Source organism: Cololabis saira, chromosome 8 (genome assembly GCF_033807715.1).
Source record: "Cololabis saira isolate AMF1-May2022 chromosome 8, fColSai1.1, whole genome shotgun sequence".
Lineage (NCBI taxonomy): Eukaryota > Metazoa > Chordata > Actinopteri > Beloniformes > Belonidae > Cololabis > Cololabis saira.
In genome coordinates, this window is record NC_084594.1 from 1,915,105 (window position 1) to 1,935,240 (window position 20,136).

The 20,136-nt window shown below is 42.1% G+C and overlaps 1 protein-coding gene and 1 long non-coding RNA gene across 2 annotated transcripts; one reads left to right on the plus strand and one right to left on the minus strand.

The window, feature by feature from the left end:
* Window positions 1-2,737: 2,737 nt before the first annotated feature.
* Window positions 2,738-3,622, plus strand: LOC133449209 (uncharacterized). The gene is made up of 3 exons (XR_009783011.1): window positions 2,738-2,811; window positions 2,894-2,969; window positions 3,311-3,622. It is a non-coding gene; the product is annotated as an uncharacterized LOC133449209 (long non-coding RNA).
* Window positions 3,623-5,611: 1,989 nt separating this feature from the next.
* Window positions 5,612-11,118, minus strand: LOC133448234 (E3 ubiquitin-protein ligase TRIM35-like). The gene has a single exon (XM_061726574.1). The coding sequence runs from the start codon at window positions 11,082-11,084 to the stop codon at window positions 9,696-9,698; it is 1,389 nt and encodes a 462-aa protein (XP_061582558.1). The 5' UTR covers window positions 11,085-11,118; the 3' UTR covers window positions 5,612-9,695.
* Between the last annotated feature and the right edge of the window lie 9,018 nt (window positions 11,119-20,136).

Below are 20,136 nucleotides of genomic sequence, written 5' to 3' on the forward strand. Positions count from 1 at the left end.
TGGAGTTTCGTGAGATTAGAAACCTATTCTATTTGTTTTATTCTTTATTTTCATTATTAAAGTTTTAGAAAGAGAGAATGAAGAAAAGAGAGAGACACAGATGTTCTTTTCTGTCTTTGGTTTGGATTCAGCCCCTAGTGGTCAGCAGGTGAACTGCAAGTCTTTCCTCATTAGCCTCAATTCAAATATCTAGGTTGTGTGGAGGTTTTGCTAAAAACTATATCTCCTTCACTGCATTTATCAGCATAATTTTCTGTAGAAAATGTGCTCAAATTAACTTTATGTACCAAAAATGAACTCTTTTTTTCTCTCGGTGTCGGCGCTTGATTAGAGAGATTGATGGATGGATGGATGGATGGATGGATGGATGGATGGATGGATGGATGGATGGATGGATGGATGGATGGATGGATGGATGGATGGATGGATGGATGGATGGATGGATGGATAGATAGATAGATAGATAGATAGATAGATAGATAGATAGATAGATAGATAGATAGATAGATAGATAGATAGATAGATAGATAGATAGATAGATAGATAGATAGATAGATAGATAGATAGATAGATTAAGTAGATAGAAAACTATATTTACTTCACTGCATTTATCAGCCTAATTGTCTTCAGAAAATGTGCTCAAATTAACTTTATGTTTCAAAAATGAACTCAAAAGTCTCTGTTTTTCTATCTCGGTGTTGGCGGTGGATTGGTGATGTCTGGTGCGTCGTTGCACTCAGACTTCATTCAACCAACTCAAAAGTCTGGATTTGTCCCCCGAAACTCTGATTTCCTCGATTCAGGTTTTTTTTAATTTGCTTGTTTTGTTTCTTTGACTTCGAGATAATATTTTAAGTCGGAGTTTGTTGAAATTTCTAAAATAGGTCACTGTTTGGGTTTGGCTGGAGCGCAGCTACGTAAACACCGGCTGAAGGACAATAAAACAACCATTTAACCGAGTTTGACCTCACATGTGATTGTCCGAGGATGGTCGATATTTGTCCTCGTTTTAACGAAGAAACATATTATTAAAAAAAGATCACATGTTGAACTAATTTCACCACTTTAAGGGCAGTTTGTCGTTACCCAGTTAGCTTAGCTTAACCCTGCTGATCTAGTATTTAGTTGACATTAGCATCTATTAATAATCAATAACAGCTGTATCAACATTAATATCATCGTATTAATAATCAATAAAAACAGTCATTTTTAAAATGTGGTTTCTGCGGGGTGGTGTGTCGAGCTAGCACCACCAATAACTATTGCCAATAGCCAATAGCTATTGTCCCAGAAAAAGCGGACTTATAAAAACTTTTAAGCAGAAAACATGACAAACAGACAGATTAAATTGAGTGTCAATTTTACTTTGTAATCTGCATTACAAATGCATTACGGCAGTTAAACACAACATGCTAGACCAATAGAGCATGAAAACCTGGCTGTATAGGCCAATAGGCTATTTCCCACTATTTGTCAGGAAATATGAGGACCCAAATGCAGGAGAGACCAAGACGCAGGAGTTTCCCAAAAATACTGATTCATTTACTCAAACAAACAAAAAGTGCTGCTGAACAGGATACAAGAACCAGAGCTTAAAACAAGAATCAAAAAACTATAAAAACCTGACTTGGAAAAACACGGAGTGAGCAAACACGGACCAGCAGGGAGCAAGGGAAAGAGTTGTAAACATATTCCTTCATTTATATTAAATCAGCCGTGTATAATAAAATGAAATTCAGCTCCCGTGCATGAAAATTCGCATCTACATTTAACATAAAAATTTAGCTTTTTTTTATGGTCAATACAGCTAATGAACAACACAATTAGGCTGAGTATAAAAAAAGGCTATACCTTTGTTGTTTTAATTGTTTTCAAAACAAGGCACACAAAACAAGATGCACAAATGTCTAATATTTCCATGATAGATGGAAATTCCAGCCCGCTGGCTACCTTCCGACGCAGTTGCTGAATGAATATCATGAATTCAGCATCCTCAACCGAGATGTGATAGTGATCACATGAGGTGCATTTTATAATAATCTTCTCAAAATGCATAACTTATTACATAATGTGGCAAAATTTATTACAAAATGGGGCAGTTTATTACAAAACGCGGCTTCATAACAAAATGAAATAAAAAAGTTATTACATTTTGGATGTTTATTACAAAATGCACCGTTATTACAAAATGCAGGTCAACAAGCCCTGAATTCACATACAAATAAACTGACACAATATAGACAAGTTTACGCGCCAAAACACGGGCGCTGCCATTCGTCTGCATAGATGCGGGTCATTTCCGGTGGGAGTGATTTGCGCATCGTTTACCGGTGTAAACACACCGGCGTGGACACAAAACCTAAAGCAAAGACTCGCTGCTCGTGAGCTTTTAATGTCGACAACTATGTCTTTGTCATGGGAACACGGTTCTACTACTCTGACTGGAGATGGCGTTACTCTCACCACCAGAATTCAGTGCAGAACCGGGATGATAACGTGATGACAGCTGCAGAACTGACAGCTGATCTGCTCCTACTTCCTGAAATCCGCAACGGACAAACTGAAAGTTTCTGAGGTTTATCAATATCTGCACAGAGACAAAGTCGGTTTTGTCATGTCATACAAACATGATCGTTTTGTTTATTTGAAAGCAAATGTCGAGCCTGGCCAGTGTTTGAACAATGCGGGGCTTAAAGCTCGGGTGCTGTAACTGAAGCTGCAGCTGACTTCTCCATGGAGAAGTCAGACCTGCGTCATGTTCGTGTTGCTGGACCTGGAGATCGTTCCCATTCAGCTGCGATCTTATGGAAGGTAACAAGATTATTTGACATATATGTCTTCATTTTTGGTATCCAAACTACATCATAGTTTACTTGGCTTTTTTTTTCTCTAGGTAGAAAATGCTGTGAGACGGGAAAACCGGGCTTGCCTGCACTGACTGACAAGAGCTGGGTCTGAAAGAAATGCTGGTCAGAAGAAGATGAAGTACAGGACTGTCTCAGAAAATTAGAATATTGTGATTTTCTCTAATGCAATTGTAAAAACAAAAATGTCATACATTCTGGATTCATTACAAATCAACTGAAATATTGCAAGTCTTTTATTATTTTAATATTGCTGATCATGGCTTACAGCTTAAGAAAACTCAAATATCCTATCTCAAAAAATTAGAATATTCTGGGAATCTTAATCTTAAACTGTAAGCCATAATAAGCAATATTAAAATAATAAAAGGCTTGCAATATTTCAGTTGATTTGTAATGAATCCAGAATGTTGACATTTTTTTTTTTTTTTTTAATTGAATTACAGAAAATAAAGAACTTTATCACAATACACACACAACAGGAAGGATCTTTACCAGCCGTCACCAACAGCATCTTCTACCACTCCAGAACCGGCACAGGAGGTGAAACTCTGTAGGACTCATGAAGAGTGGAGGACCAGCCCTGGGAATATTCTCCTGCAGCTCTGCCTCCCGCCATCACCCAACTTTTCACACATAGCCTACTCCCAAAAATTGATGATTTTGTTGAGGGAAGGTTACAGTTCTGCAGTAAATATGTCAGCATTTTAAAACCAAAATGAGCAGCCTTATTTAGGAACCAACAGATGTTTGTACTGTGAAAATAAAGTTTGATGAAACTTAATTTAATTTCATTATTGCACTGAACTACATGAATTACATTTCTATTTATTTATGCACAACTGTAGAATATGCACACATTTGATTTTTGTGCACAAATTCAATTAACAGTTCCCGTACCTCCATAGTAAAATACAAAAGCATCCCACACAATTACATCACTATAAAAACTATTCATATATAATATTAAAAAATACAATGCACACAGTATTTGTTGTTTATCTTTATTTAATGAACAACATCACTTGTGTAGCAGGCTCGGCCTCAGGTGATAGGTTTCAGGACCATCTAAAAAAAGGGGAAGAGAAAAACATGGAGCAAAATTAATGCAGAAAATCTCATTACACTTAAAACAAGAGTATTTACCAAAAAAATAACTTATTTGACAATCTTCACCTGTTTCAAGTACATTTTCATTTGAAATAAGTAGAAAAATCTGCCAGTGGGACAAGATTTATCTTCTCATTACAAGCAAAAAAATCTTGTTCCACTGGCAGATTTTTTCACACGCAGGCACGCACACACATACACACACGTCCCATCTCAAAACCATCAACTGCCTTATAAAAATACCAGTAGCAATGTTAGTGTATGACAACTTCTTCATAATTTACAGTACTGTCAGCTTCACAGCTAAAGTTGCTGAACTTACCCTCAGATCCGTGTTTGTTTCTCCGGGGGAGGCAGCGGATCCGCTGGCTGAGTTACTCCTTTCTGGCCGGGGAGAGTGATTATAAACCAACCACAACTCAGGGAATGGATTATCCTTTGTTGTTTTTTTGTCAACAAAGTGGTGTGAACAAACAAAAATGTTGCGCGGTGGTTTTTTAGATGTAAAGCCTCCAGCCCGGTCCGTGGCTTCAGAAAAAAAGTAAACAACAGAGCGCATGGACGTGTCTCTTTGTAGCTGGTTTGTGGTTGCAGCTCTATCTATCCAACCATTCCTTCAGGTGCTCCCTCGAGTTCTTACATCCAACTGCCGAGACATGTCGTTCCCGAACCACTTTTTTTCTTAGAAATATCCATTTTGTCCCTCTTTGTCAGAGCAATGTTGCCACTGTTTTCAATGGAAAAACCCCAAAACGGAAGTGAACTGCTTAGAGGGGAGGAGTTTAGGAAGTAGAGCGGAAACGGCCGGTAAACTTGTCTATAGACGAATCCGGCGAAACCCGGAAGTCGAGCGGCCGCCATTACTGCGGTGGCGGCTCCGCTCCTCCGCTCCAGCCCATAGACATATATACGTATGGATCTATTACTCCGCTCCCTGCCAGGCTCTCTTAATGTATTTGTATCATCGGAACACTCCTGTCCCGTCACATGCATTTGTTTTGATAGTGAATGAAGACGGGAGGGACTTTCAAAACTACTTTTCTGTTTCACCAAGTGAACAGACGGAACGCAAAAAAAGATGTTAAACTGCTGGAAAGGAACTGGAATTTACCTGGATACCTTAAACAAGGAAGCCAGGGAGCGGTATATGGAGAAAATAATGATTATTAACGGTTTGGATCCATATGAAATCCCTAAAGAATGGAGCTCCGATGAGGATTTACTGCCGCAGTTCTGCACAAGCCACGTCTTACTACCTTGTTTAGTGTTTGGCAGCTGCTTTGGTAAATGTTTGACTCGCCATGTGTTTCAATAAATTAGTATAATATAACAACATACAGTAGCCTACATCTTTTTTATTACTCTTACTTCTCTTTTCTTTTTTTTTATGCTGAAGAGGCTCCGATGGCGTGAGCAATATTTTTCTTTTCCTCGTGAGATTATTTTTTTCTTCTGCAGCTACAAATAGAGTTGATATTTTTTCCTCAACAAACTAGTTTTATCTGCAGATTGGGGTTATGTATGTATGTATTATGTATCATCCGGAGCTGAGATAGTTCTGCCCTTCAATTAGAGACCTGTAATTGCGGTTTTTTTCGTCATCGGACGCCAGGCGATCAATAAAATATGCTTGGATACCTAAAATAAAACAAAACATAAACAGGTAATATTTAATTGTGCAGACGTGCCTCGTAAGGAGAGGAGGTGGAGAGAGCTATATTACAGTGTTTAATCATACACTCCCTTATCTCCCTATTCCTCTATTCTTTCCTGCTTATCGCTCAAACAAATCATTATTTATAAATTAACATCAGCATTAATTTAAGATACCTTCATTATTTATGGAAGGCCACTGTCTAACATCATCAATCCAGCTATAATGATGCTGTAGAGCGTCAGGTTACAATAACAGCGCTGCGGTGGCAGATTGACACCTGCCACCGCAGCGATGGCGCCGCCGCAAGATGGCGGCGCACACAAACCGGTCGCCGGATTCGTCTATATGATGTAAGGCGAAAATGAGCTTCTCCTCCTTAAAAAACGGTAATTTATAAGTCCACTAGAGGGCAAATAAGTCATTTTAATGCAGTCATTATTATATCCACTTGCTTTAACATATATAAAGTGGTCTTCCCTCAGCCTGCCAACTCAGAGAACTCAGAGAACGCTCCCGTCTTTATGCAACGGCGGGAGCAATTTCCATAGGTCTCCTCCGCTGCTGAAACCACGTCCACAACTAACTCCGCCGGCCGGAGCTTCTGCCATTGTTCCGAAGCGTATAAGTGAATCATGTGGCTGTTTGAACAACGAGGGACAGTAAATATTAGGTTTTGCATCGACACTTACCCTCATAAAAGGATCAGTACCAACAGTACGGACCCGGCAACTGCACACGAGTCAGCGGTAAGTGACGTTGATTTTTTATGTTATTTATATTTGTCTACGGGTAACACCGGAGCTCCAGTGGCTCCAGTGTTACCTAACGGAGTCACTCACAGAAGCTCCGGTGAGCAGCTCCGATGCCTCCAGTGTTCCCTAACGGAGTGTTAGGTAACACCGGAGCTCTATTAGTAATACATTTTTCTTCTGTCTATGGTTTCAGATCTTCCAAGCACCTGAAGCTGTTCAACGACACCTTGAGAAGACGCACGGTCCTTCCTTGAGCCAGCAATAGTGCATAAATGTTATTTATATACAACTTGGTGTATATAAACAGTGTATTGTGTATATTTGATTTGATTTGATTTGAACTTTTTATTTACGTGTCATGCCCGAGTGGGCTTACAAGACACCAAAAAAAAGAGAAAGGAACATAAAGCAAATGAAAGCCAGACAACAGACCCTGTACCAATTAAACATATAAACAATCCTGGTGCTTTCTCCAGGCTTCAGAAACAAAATGAGCCAACTTAAAAACATTGAAGTTAAACAACCCGTCCGTTCTATCATCGTCAGAGCACCAGAACATTTCCGTTTTTTTAACAAACATTTCGGTAAATAATGGAGTTCTCAGTTCATCATACAGAGGGCAATATAACAAAAAATGTTATTCACTTTCCACTTCATTAAGTTCGCATAATTCACACAACCTCTCATCTTCGGGAATGTTTTTAAATCTACCGACTTCAAGATTCCAGGGAAGGATCCCTGTTCTCAGCTGAGCCATTAAAGACCTTTGATTTCGTGTTAGGTTTGCTTTAACATAAGGTTCAGGGCCATAATTGTGCTTGATTTGGATGTATGTTCGTAATTTGGGTTTAAACAAAATCTCATTTAACCATTTTGTCTCAAATAAAGCAAAAAACGTATCACTAATTGAAGTTATTGAACAGGTTAAGTTATTCCTATACATTGAATCCAACCTCTTCAAATAATGCAAATATTTCTTTAGCCCATGGCGAACCATTTAATTTACTCCAAATAAAAACTTTCTTATTGATCCTGTCTTCCGGCATATTAAGTAAACGATTCCACAATCTAATCATCTCACATTTACGTCTTATGGAACCAGGAAGCCAACCCATGTCACCTTGAACGGCCAAGATCGGAGCAAATTTATGAACCCCGATATAAGTGGAGTATATAATGTGTACAAATGTTATTTTATTTTTTTTAACAATAAAGTTGCCATTTGTGAACATTCAGTGTTGTGATTTATTTACAGTTAACATGATTCATTTGTCTTGTAACATAAGAAATTAAATGATGATGAATCGGAGTAAATAACTGTGGTGTACCTGTTTAGAATTCAATTAAATCTTCCTGTGTGAATGAGTGTGAAGACGAGGTGACCCGTTCCCTCTTCAGGGAACTAAAGGCTGATTTATGGTTCCGCGTTTCACCAACGCAGAGCCTACGGCGTAGGGTACGCGTCGATTTAACGCAGAACCGTAATTCAGGCTTAAGATCCGTTTACACCGTGTCATAACTGAATGCGAGCGTCCGACTATCACGTCGAGCTGCGTGACATCGGACGCTCTCTGTCCACACTGAAACCGTTAAACTCTTTCTGTCCAAACTGAAACCGTTAAACTCTCTCTTTCCACACTGGAACCGTTAAACTCTTTCTGTCCACACTGAAACCGTTAAACTCTTTCTGTCCAAACTGAAACCGTTAAACTCTCTCTTTCCACACTGGAACCGTTAAACTCTTTCTGTCCACACTGAAACTGCTAAACTCGCGGCCAGTTAGGACAGTCCTGATGCTTTAATAGTGTAAACAGCCGCTGCTCTTCTGCCCAGAGCTTTTTAAGACATTCAAGGCCTGTTTAAAATATACATTAAATGCCAAAATAGGTCTCATTTAAAGAAATTGTCTTAGTTACAATTGAGCTCTTAACACATGTGAAGTCAGTTATCAGTTCTTATTGTTGTTATCTGGACAGTTGAAGATAATCAACATACTCCTGATAAATAGGTTTCCATTTATTTTATTTCAGGAGGGCAGGAGGGTCCCCCCTTATGAGCCTGGTCCTGGTCCAGGTTTCTTCCCCCCTTATGATCCAGGTCCTGGTCCAGGTTTCTTTCTCCTAAAGGGGAGTTTTTCTTGCCACTGTTTGGCTTAAGGCTTTTCTCCCACTAGGGGAGTTTTTACCTGCCATTGTTTATGTAATGATTGCTCGGGGGTTTATGTTCATGTTCTGGATCTCTGGAAAGCGTCTACAGACAACATCTGTTGTATTAGACGCTATATAAATAAAATTGAATTGAATTGAACTCCGTGCTGTCCAAAGTGAATTTCACCTCACAAAAAAGGTAAATTATATTAAAGGTAAATTATATTATTACGGCAGTTTTAAAAAGAGCATACATCTTTTATGTTTAAAAAATAAAAATATTCAATATTTTTATTTTATTTCCCTCAACCACCAAGTTTTACCGGCAGCATTTAAGACTCTTCTTGTAGCAGTACCACATCTGACCAGGTGGGGGAGATCTAGATCTACTGGTGAGTGGGGATCAATCAGCCGATCATCTCAGGACACCAAGCCAATCAGCCGCCGGGAGGCGGACCCGACTGCAACCCAACCTTTGTCCCAGGGTAGCTCTGATAGTTACGGTGTTTCCATGGCAACCAGCCGGGTCAGCTAAGCTAAAACAGGTCTGGGATTGACACAAGGTGGGCGCGTCCCAACCGTCCTCAAAGATCTGTTCTTTCTCTCACTTCAACAACAAACGAGGAAACAAAGAAAGGAGGAAACAAGGAAACGAGGAAACAAGGGAACGAGGAAACAAAGAAACGAGGAAACAAGGAAAGGAGAAAACAAGGGAACGGGCTTTTCAAGCTCTCGTCTGGTTCGACCTCTCTTGTTACACGATTTCATCTCGTGATCGCTGCCCCATGAGGTCAGACGTGGTATTTCTACATAGAGTAGCTGTGATTGTTTATCAGACATCAGTCGTCAATATTTACAGGATTGTCTGAGACAACGGTCCTGTCACCAGTCACATGATCAATCATCTTTATCAATCATCATGAGTTACTCTTAGATCATCATCCAGAAGCATCTTTCCTGGATTCACGTTCACAGATCAGCCAACATTTGAATCTGGAACTGAAACGCTGAGACATGCTGGAGCTGAACGAGTCCCAGTCAGAGTCCACAAGTCCGACAAGAATGTGAAATGCAAACGAGGCGGACGAAGATACGACCTTACAGGGGATGTTGACTCGTCTCAGGGTTCAGGGTTCAGGGTTCAGGGTCCCACCTCCTAACCTGCCTAACTCGGTGTCGTCACGGAAGCCTTGAGTGTCAGGATCCTCAGTGGCAATGAGCTCCGGGTGTACACGTAAGGAAACATCTCGCCCGTGAACGTGTGCGTGAAGGTGTGGAAGACTGTGTTCGTGTCAAGATCTATGAACAACAGCTTCCCCTCATCGAAGTTCAGATTAACCACGATCCCCCCGTGCTCCCCGACCTGCAGGTCTTTCTCCGAGCCCGATCCAGCCAACGCCTTGTATCTACCGTCCTTGAGTGAAATCCTCCACCGCCGCGGCTCCGCTGTGTCGCCACCATCGGCTTCCAGCATTCCCAGCTCCCAGTCAGCGTTGTCTCCAACATCCACGCCCCACCTGTGAATCCCTGACTTCACCACCTCGGAGCCCCGGACGGTGCCGGGGAATCGGGTCCTCTCCGGGTTGCTCGGCAGATCTCGCGACCCCACGAATGTGACACTCATCAGGTCATCAGACACAACGAGATCTGGGTCGGCGGTGTTTGGATCCAGGATCATAGGACTGTAGTTCACCCTGTCCTTCATCTCCTTCCAGATGTTGAAGGTCAGGTTTCCCAGATGTTTGGCCACATCTATCAAAGCCCCTGAAATCGGCTCCGGGTCTGGCAGAACTGGGCCCTGCCTGACCCTCCGGGTCGCCACCTTGTGGCTGAGCAGCAGCAAGACGTCTCCGGCTCTCAGCTCCGTCTCCGTCGCTCTGATCGTGTCTGAAAGAGCGTCCATGTCCCGAGTCAGAGCCTCCACCTTCTCCTTCACCAGCCGACTCTTCTGCTCCTTCTCCTCCTTCAGCGCCTTCACCCTCGCCTTCTTTTCCTCTTCCAGGAACTGGTGAAGCTTCAGAAACTGCTGCCGGATCTCCTTCTCAGTCTTCTCAGCCTGGACTTGGATGTGTTCTGCCGTGGAGATGCTGTCCCCCGTCACCTGCTGGAAGAGCGTCAGCTTCCTCCGGAGGGGTTTCAGGCCTCTCTGCAGCCGCCGGCGGAGATCCTGGGCCGCCTCGTCGATGGGTCTGAAGCTGTGGTTGCTGTGAGTCTCAGAGTCCCGGCAGACCAAGCAGACCAACTCCTGGTGGTCCAGACAGAAGATCTTGAGCTTCTCACCATGCAGGCTGCACATGTGCTCGGACCCTGCTGCCGCTCGCCGCTCCCCGTCCCGCAGAAAGGCCTCGCACAGGTTCTTCAACGCCAGGTTGCGAGGAGGGTCGGTCCTCGATGACCTCCTCTGGCAGCACGGACACGGTCGTGTTTCCTTCTCCTCCCACCACGACTGGATGCAGGCCCGGCAGAAGCTGTGGCTGCACGACAGGACGACCGGGTCTTTGAAAATGTCCTGACAAACGGGACACGAGAGGTCGTCCTCCGAGCTGGAGGCCATGTTCTCTCCGCTGGCGACGCTGACGGTTCAGACTGTCAGTTACTTTGACTTCTGATGTCTGAGGGCGTCGTCAGTCAGTAATGAGGACCGACTGGTTTCCTGGTTGAGTTGGAGTGCAAACTCCAGTGTGTGTGTGTGTGTGTGTGTGTGTGTGTGTGTGTGTGTGTGTGTGTGTGTGTGTGTGTGTGTGTGTGTGTGTGTGTGTGTGTGTGTGTGCCTTATCTCACTTTACAACACTACTCCAGCGTGAACCAGCTTTTTCACATCACTGATTATTTTATCTTTACAGCTTCTGTGTTCAAAGGTTGCAGAACATTTATCCACTCAACCGTTGGTCGCGTGATTAAAACCAGAGCTCAATTTCTGAAACAGAAAACCTCACTGACCACTAGGAACTAGATCGAGACCTTACCGTTCCTTCGCCTATAACTCTATCCCTCTAGTCAGAGGAAGTGCAGGTCCCGATCCGGACCCTTGTGGTCCGTTTTTCAGGTCCAGATCCGGACCCTTGTGGTCGATTCTTCAGGTCCAGATCCGGACCGTTGTGGTTGGTTCTGCAGGTCCAGATCCGGACCCTTGTGGTCGGTTCTGCAGGTCCAGATTCGGACCCTTGTGGTCGGTTCTGCAGGTCTGGTTGCTTCTGCGTAGGAGCTCAAGCTTAACACATTCATGTTGTGTTTGCAGAGGTTCGTCCTCATGGACAACCCCACCAACCTCTACACCAGGGGTGCCCAACCAGTCAGAGACTCAACCACAATCGGTTACTGTGTTACTGCAAAGAGCCACATTACTACCCATGATCCCTCACTCCCTGCTCTCTCTGAGACATAAAAATACCATTGGAAAACGGAAAGGTGAAATTCTGCAATCTGATTGGTTGTCAACTGTGGTATAATGATCTGATCGGTTGTTAACTGTCGTATAATGATCTGATTGGTTGTTAACTGTCGTATAATGATCTGATTGGTTGTTAAAGGGAACCCTGGCCATTAAGACATGTAGGTCTTAAAAGATAAATGTTGGTATCAATTATAACAATGTGATATAAAAAACCTCTTTGATGTCTTCGTTTTTATAAAATTTGAAAATATAATTTAACTCGTAGGTCGCCATTGTTGTATACACCGCAATGCATTCTGGGTAGTGACGTCAGACGGTGGCACCTGCTGGCCCCTGTACACTGTTTTGACTGTTCAACGAGATAATCCAGAGGATAAACATGTCATCTGTTCAGCCATTTCAATTTGAACCCGAGCACAAGGTCAAGGAGGAGGACAACACTGAAAACATATCTCAAAACGAGCCAAATGAAGACCAAAAAAGACGGGATGAGGCGAGAGTGGGACAAAATCCCTGGTGTCTGTGCAGCAACTGCGTCTCAATGCAAACAGAGGAGGAGAGCGTTTGCTGTCAAGAGCTCATGTTTTTGGCAGCAGCTGTTCACTTTAAGCTATTGTGTGATAAAACGTATTCCAATATCAATAATTTTGGAGATTATTAGCATCCACCGCTGTCCTATGCTTTATAAATCATTAGGACAGTGGCGCCGCCACGATTCAATTTTGCACAGAAACAGTCCATCCACTGCTCTATACGGCTAATTTCAGGCTCTCACTCGGCCTGAATATTACACTATCCATTAGGGAGAGGATATGTTGGTTGGCTATTCAGTGTTCAATAAGTATTTCAAAGATCTTTTTTCCTCAAACAAAACTTTGCAGTGACAAATTGGATAACGTGCGCACGGCACACTACAGATATGGTGACATTATTATGCGCACCTCCACACAGATGCAAACATAAACATTAAGGTGTCAGCGGATCAGAAACACAGATGAAAACACAACTAAACATTAAAGGTGATGGCACACCCAGAAACAGATGAAAACACAGCCTAACAGGTGGCGGCGCAACAGAAACACGGATGAAAATGCAGCTAAAAACATTAAGGTGACGGCACACCTACAAAAAAGTAAAAAAAAAAATAAAAAATGATCAAAGTCTTGCGCATCTTACCAGTGCATTAAACTGTATATAATGCAGCGGCGCAGCCAGACGGAATCCTGTAAGCACTGTGCATACCCTTTTTTTGAAGGATTTATTTTTGGTACGTGCTGGGTCCACCGTTTGCGTCAAATAGGCAAGAACTTCTTTATTTAATTTAATGATGCCAGATCTGGCTGGGGTTTTTATTGTAGCATCGGCTATCTGCTAGTTGAAACGTGTGGTTGGTTAGTCTATCTGAGTTTTATGGTGTTTTTATAGTTTATGCTTTATGGTGCTGTATTTTTTTTTTCTGCTGTCCCCCTGCAGCATAGGCCTATAGCAGCATATCTACCACCAAGCTATATTTGAGACTAACTATTATAGTCTTGTTCTATAGACGAATCCGGCGAAACCCGGAAGTCGAGCGGGCCGCCATTACTGCGGTGGCGGCTCCGCTCCTCCGCTCCAGCCCATAGACATATATACGTATGGATCTATTACTCCGCTCCCTGCCAGGCTCTCTTAATGTATTTGTATCATCGGAAAACTCCTGTCCCGTCACGTGCATTTGTTTTGATAGTGAATGAAGACGGGACGGACTGTCAAAACCACTTTTCTGTTTCACCAAGTGAACAGACGGAACGCAAAAAAAAGATGTTAAACTGCTGGAAAGGAACTGGAATTTACCTGGATACCTTAAACAAGGAAGCCAGGGAGCGGTATATGGAGAAAATAATGATTATTAACGGTTTGATCCATATGAAATCACTACTAGTGGAGCTCCGATGAGGATTTACTGCCGCAGTTCTGCACAACCCACGTCTTACTACCTTGTTTAGTGTTTGACAGCTGCTTTGGTAGATGTTTGACTCGCCATGTGTTTGAATAAATTAGTATAATAGTACAACATACAGTATATCTTTTTTATTACTCTTACTTCTCTTTTCTTTTTTTTTATGCTGAAGAGGCTCCGAGACATGAGCAATATTTTTGTTTTCCTCGTGAGATTATTTTTTTCTTCTGCAGCTACAAATAGAGTTAATATTTTTTCCTCAACAAACTAGTTTTATCTGCAGATTGGGGTTATGTATGTATGTATTCTGTATCATCCGGAGCTGAGATAGTTCTGCCCTTCAATTAGAGACCTGTAATTGCGTTTTTTTTCGTCATCGGACGCCAGGCGATCAATAAAATATTCTTGGATACCTAAAATTAAACAAAACATACACAGGTAATATTTAATTGTGCAGACATGCCTCGTAAGGAGAGGAGGTGGAGAGAGCTATATTACAGTGTTTAATCATACACTCCCTTATCTCCCTATTCCTCTATTCTTTCCTGCTTATCGCTCAAACAAATCATTATTTATAAATTAACATCAGCATTAATTTAAGATACCTTCATTATTTATGGAAGGTCACTGTCTAACATCATCAATCCAGCTATAATGATGCTGTAGAGCGTCAGGTTACAATAACAGCGCTGCGGTGGCAGATTGACACCTGCCACCGCAGCAATGGCGCCGCCGCAAGATGGCGGCGCACACAAACCGGTCGCCGGATTCGTCTATAGCTGCAACTATGACTACTGGCTCTAACACACTAGAGTTTACACTACCTAGAGATTTACCAACACCAGCTAGAGGTTTACTAAACACTAACTATAGGCTTTACTAAACAGAAAGTTTTTAAGTTTAGTTTTAAAGGTGGAGTTGGTGTCAGCCTTCTAAACCCATATTGGAAGTTGGTTCCATAGTAATGGTGCCTGATAGCAGAACAACCGCCCTCCAAATCTACATTTAGATACTTTAGGAACTACGAGTAAACCTGCACTCTGAGAGCGGAGAGCTCTGCCAGGAACATAAGGCACTATCAGGTCTTGTAAATACTGCGGAGCTGAGCCGTTTTGGGCTTTATATGCAAGTAATAACATTTTAAATTGGATTCTGAGTTTTACAGGTAACCAATGGAGCGACGCTAACACTGGAGAGACGTGGTCTCTCCTGCTGATTCCTGTCAGTACTCTGGATCAGCTGGAGCCTATTCAGCAAATTACTTGGACATCCTGCTAATAACCCATTAGAGTAATCTAGTCTAGAAGATACAAACATATGAACTAGTTTTTCTGCATCACTCTGCGAGAGGATTTTCCCAATTTTTGCAATATTACGGAGATGGAAAAACGCTATTTTACAAACCTGATTAACATATGGTTTAAACGACAAATCCTGATCGAAAATGACACCAAGGTTTCTCACAGTTGCACTGGAAGCCATCGCAACACCATCTAGTCTCTTCCTAAGATGCTCTGGACCAAGAATGATAACCTCTGTTTTATCTCAATTTAGAAGCAAGACATTTCTGGACATCCAGTCCTTGATGTACCTAAGACATGCCTGAAGTTTAACTAACGGTTCTGTTTCATCCGGCATGCATTCTGAACCCTGACTGAAAGACTTCAAACAGATCATTTCTATACAAATAGTCACATAGCTGGCTTGAAACTGCCTTTTCCAGAATTTTAGACACAAATGGAAGGTTGGAAATTGGCCTGTAGTTAGCTAAGGTGTCTGGGTCAAGAGAAGGTTTTTTAAGTAAAGGTTTAATTACTGCCACTTTGAAAGCCTGTGGTTCATATCCTAAGCTTAGGGATAGGTTGATTTGGTCCAGTATTGTCGCACCAATGAGAGAAAAAACATTTTTGAATAGTCGAGTCGGGATGGGGTCTGACATACATGTGGTAGACTTAGCTTTAATAACGAGTGAGGTCAGCTCAGGGAGGTCTATAGGATCAAAACAGTCTAGAGTCAAGTCAGAGCCTGATTTTACTGTTAAAGAAGCTCATAAAGTCTTCACTACTGAGAGCTGCAGGAATGCACGGCTCAACAGAGTTGTGACTCTTTGTCAGCCTGGCTACAGTGCTGAACAGAAAATGTGGGTTACTTTTGTTATCCTCTATCAACGTTGAATAATAAGCTGTTCTGGCTTAGAATATCTTTCCACGATAGGAGTCTACAGACTTACAAGAGTGCCACTTCCTTTCCATTTTACGCACGTTTTGTTTCAACATGCGAATATCTGAATTATACCAGGGAGTTAAGCTCCTGTGGCTAGAAACCCTCCTTTTCAAAGGAGCAACTTCATCTAAAGCTGAGTGCAACAGATCAGCAGTGTTACTAACAAGAAAATCAACATCAGCATCAGAGGTAGAACCCAGTTCACTGGCCTCTATTGCTTCAGTAGAGGCTTCACTATTTTCCACTGTCGCAAGATGAGCAATGGCCTCCTTAAATTTAGCAATAGCTTCATCAGACAAACATCTGCTAAAATAATACCTCCTGCTTTGCACTTCAACATCGATAATATTAAATTCAAACGTTATTAAATAATGGTCGGGTAAAAGGGAGTTTACAGGTGACACCAACAGATCATCAGTTTCAACACTGTAGGTGAGAACGAGATCGAGAGTATGATCAAAACAATGCGTCGGCCCGTCCACTTTTTGTGAGATACCCATTGATTCTAGAAGAGAATTGAAAGCCAATTTAAGATTATCGCTTTCAACATCCATATGAATATTAAAATCACCCACTATGATGAATTTATCTGTACTGATCAATAATCCAGAATAGGAAATCTGAAAATTCAGACAGAAACTCTAGATAAGCACTAGCAGGGGGCCGATACACTATCACTAACACAACTGGCTTCTCTGATTTCCAGCTCGGAAATTTCAGACTAAGCATGAGGCTTTCAAATGTATTATAATTGGACTTAGGTTAAATTTTTGTTTGGAGACTGGAGTTATAAATTGCTGCGACTCCTCCGCCTCGGCCCATATTTCTAGGAATGTGATGATTAAAATAGCCGGGCAGAGTCGATTCATTCAAACTAACATACTCTTCCTCCTGTAACCATGTTTCTTTTAAGCAGAAAATATCACTCCTACTCTCTGTAATTATATAATTTACTAACAGAGACTTGGAGCTTAACGATTGTATATTTAGTAGTCCGCATCTAATTTTTCGGTCTCTTATTGGTACCAAATGTGCATTGGTTTTAATTTTTACAAGATTATTTTGGTTAACGCCTCTATAACGCCGCACCTGGTGAACTTTTGGAGGGCGGGGAACTGCAACCACTTCTATTTTGCTAGGCACCTGGTTAGAGTTGCCAATTACATCATGTAATCCTACAGTTTTAGAGTCGCCAATGACATAATGCAATCCTACAGTTTTGTTGGCAGGCGTTGGTCCTCGAGAAGCAGCAGAGAAGTTTGTTAAACTACAGCTCTGCATCCTGGCCTGGACCCTGCGTTGTTAGGGAGAGGGTCTAATAAAACAGGCCAAATTACTAGAGACAAGAGCAGCACCAACCCGGGTGGGATGAATGCCGTCTCTTCTAATCAGACCGGGCTTTCCCCAGAATGTTTCCCAATTGTCAATAAAGGCCACGTCGTTTTCTGAACACCACCGATACAACCAGCGATGTCATTGCTGGTCAGATTGGGGACCAGAGAAACCTACGGAGTCCGACATGGTTTTGGAATAGTTACACACCGAGACAATATTCATTTTAGTGACTTCCGACTAGCGAAGACGGGAGTCATTAGCTCCGACATTGATGATAACTTTACCATATTTATGATTACCCTTTGCCAGTAGCTTCAAATTTGCTTCTATGTCGCCCGCTCTGGCCCCCGGGATACACCTAACTATGGTCCCTGGAGTCGGCTTCACATGCCTGACTATGGAGTCGCCAATCACCAGGGTCGGTTTCTCAAAGGTTGTGTCGCTGAGTGGGGAAAATCTGTTAGACACGTGAAGGGGGTGGTGGTGTTCCGTGCGCCCTTTAGGACTACGCTTCCTCCGAACCGTCACCCACTGGCCCTGACTGGCCGGCTGCTTGGGAGCTGCAGGGGAGCGGCTACCCTCAGCTGCTACAGGCTGGTCCGCCGCTAGCTTAGCCTGGTTAGCTGAGGAGGCTATCGGCTACCTCTAACTGACTGAGCCTCGCCTCCAACCCTGCAAATAAACTACATTTTAAGGACTTACCATCTTCACTAAAGGAGGCAGAGGAATAGCTAAACATTTCACACACTGAGCAGCAAGGAGGTGAAACGGTGGAAGACGGAGAGGCCACACTAAGATGCTAACAGAGGCTAACGGACAGAAAATGTATCGGTGTTTGGTGACAGTGAAAGTTACGTAAGAGAAAATGAGCGAGTGTTGAAATAAAGTAGTAGTACAGTAATGTACCAGATATAGTGCTATTTTACCAGAAAACAATCTAAGTTTTAGACAAAAAAAGTCGGGAGAGATCTGAGCCTCCACGCCGTGCAGCAGCAACAGACCGCAACACCAGGAAGTGACGCGATGCGTGACACAGTATGTTACCCAATCAGCAAGCAAGCAACAGCAGAGCCGCAATAGCAGAGCCGCAACAGCAGAGCAGATTATAGGGGTAAATGACTGATCAATAAATTACTGATATTTTAAGTGTCAGGGGCATACCCAAATGCTTTTCGTCCTTCTCAACTTTGGAACACCACCATCTCAGCATGGAGCCAATGGCTGATCATTTAAACAATCCTCATCGGTTCCATCAGTGTCAAAATAATCCACCAGGGATGATCATCTGATAGCAAATTCCTAAACATCATTTAAGACAAAATAATCAGAGAGGTTGAGCGTACCATCTCATATAGATACTGTGGTGCGGTGGACTGTACATATTTCACTATCAGTGCTAGACTGTTTGCATCAGTGTTTGTGATAAGCAGTTATTTGTAATGAGGCTCAGGTAATTAGAAAAGAAAAAAACTTTTTTTTCACTCATGTTTGGTTGTTGGGTGAAGCCATTTAATGTCAAACTGTGTTTACTCGTTTTAAATCATAATGACAACAGAAACTACCCAAATGACCCTGATCAAAAGTTTACATACTATGGAGATTTTGGCCTGATAATGAGCACACAAGTTGACACAAACGGGTTTGAATGGCTACTAAAGGTAACCATCCTCACCTGTGGTCTGTTTGCTTGTAATCAGTGTGTGTGTACAAAAAGTCAGTGAGTTTCTGGATTCCTTACAGACCATTGCATGTTTCATCCAGTGCTGCACTGATGTTTCTGGATTCTGAGTCATGGGGAAAGCAAAAGAACTGTCAAAGGATCTATGGGAAAAGTTAATTGAACTGTATAAAAAAGGAAAGGGATGTAGAAAAAATTGAGAACGTCAATCAGCAGTGTTCAAATTGTAATTAAGAAGTGGAAAATGCCAGGGTATGTAAACGTATGAGCACAACTGTACATATGAACATTGGGAGCAGGACTATGGGGCAGTATGGCCCCATCTGATTGGCCAAATACATTGTCATGCAGAGGGTAAATGCATCACACAGATATTACAACATATTACGGTTTAAGCAGTCGTTTGTGATATGGATATTGTATAATGTTGATATTGCAATGAAGATACATTTGCAATATATTGTGCAGCACTAAAGAAATGCATAAAACCTTTGGCCAAGTACAACTATTTTCATGAGGTGTCTCATAAACTTCTAACATCAGAAAAGAGGCTAAACAGTTCTTTTTTTGAAAACAATTCTTCAACATGCAGCAGTTAAGAAAGTGTGTAAAATAAGTACAGGAAAACCTTTTATTTACTTAACTGGTAATCCAAAGGTTACTTGTTACTTTGGAAGTGAAAGGTGTCATCCATTTACAGAAAAAAAACACAGAATGGGGGATCCAAGCTGTGGGCCCCACGAGGGTCAGTCTTAGAAGTCTCCCTATCTTAACATCCCAACAGAGGCCTAAAAAGGGATCTCACTTCAAAATATTTTCTTCATCATGCAGCAGCTAAGAAAGTTAATTATTGTTATTGTAAACACTCTAGTTTGGATGCAGACAAGTGTTCTCCTGTAGGTTAACAATCACTTATAAGGGGGTCCATACGGAGGGCCCATGTAAGGACATGAACTGAAACTTGGTGTGTGTGTGGAAGAGAAAAGTTGGAAAACCCTTTTGTAGGAAGAATATCTAACAGGGCCCCATTAAGACAT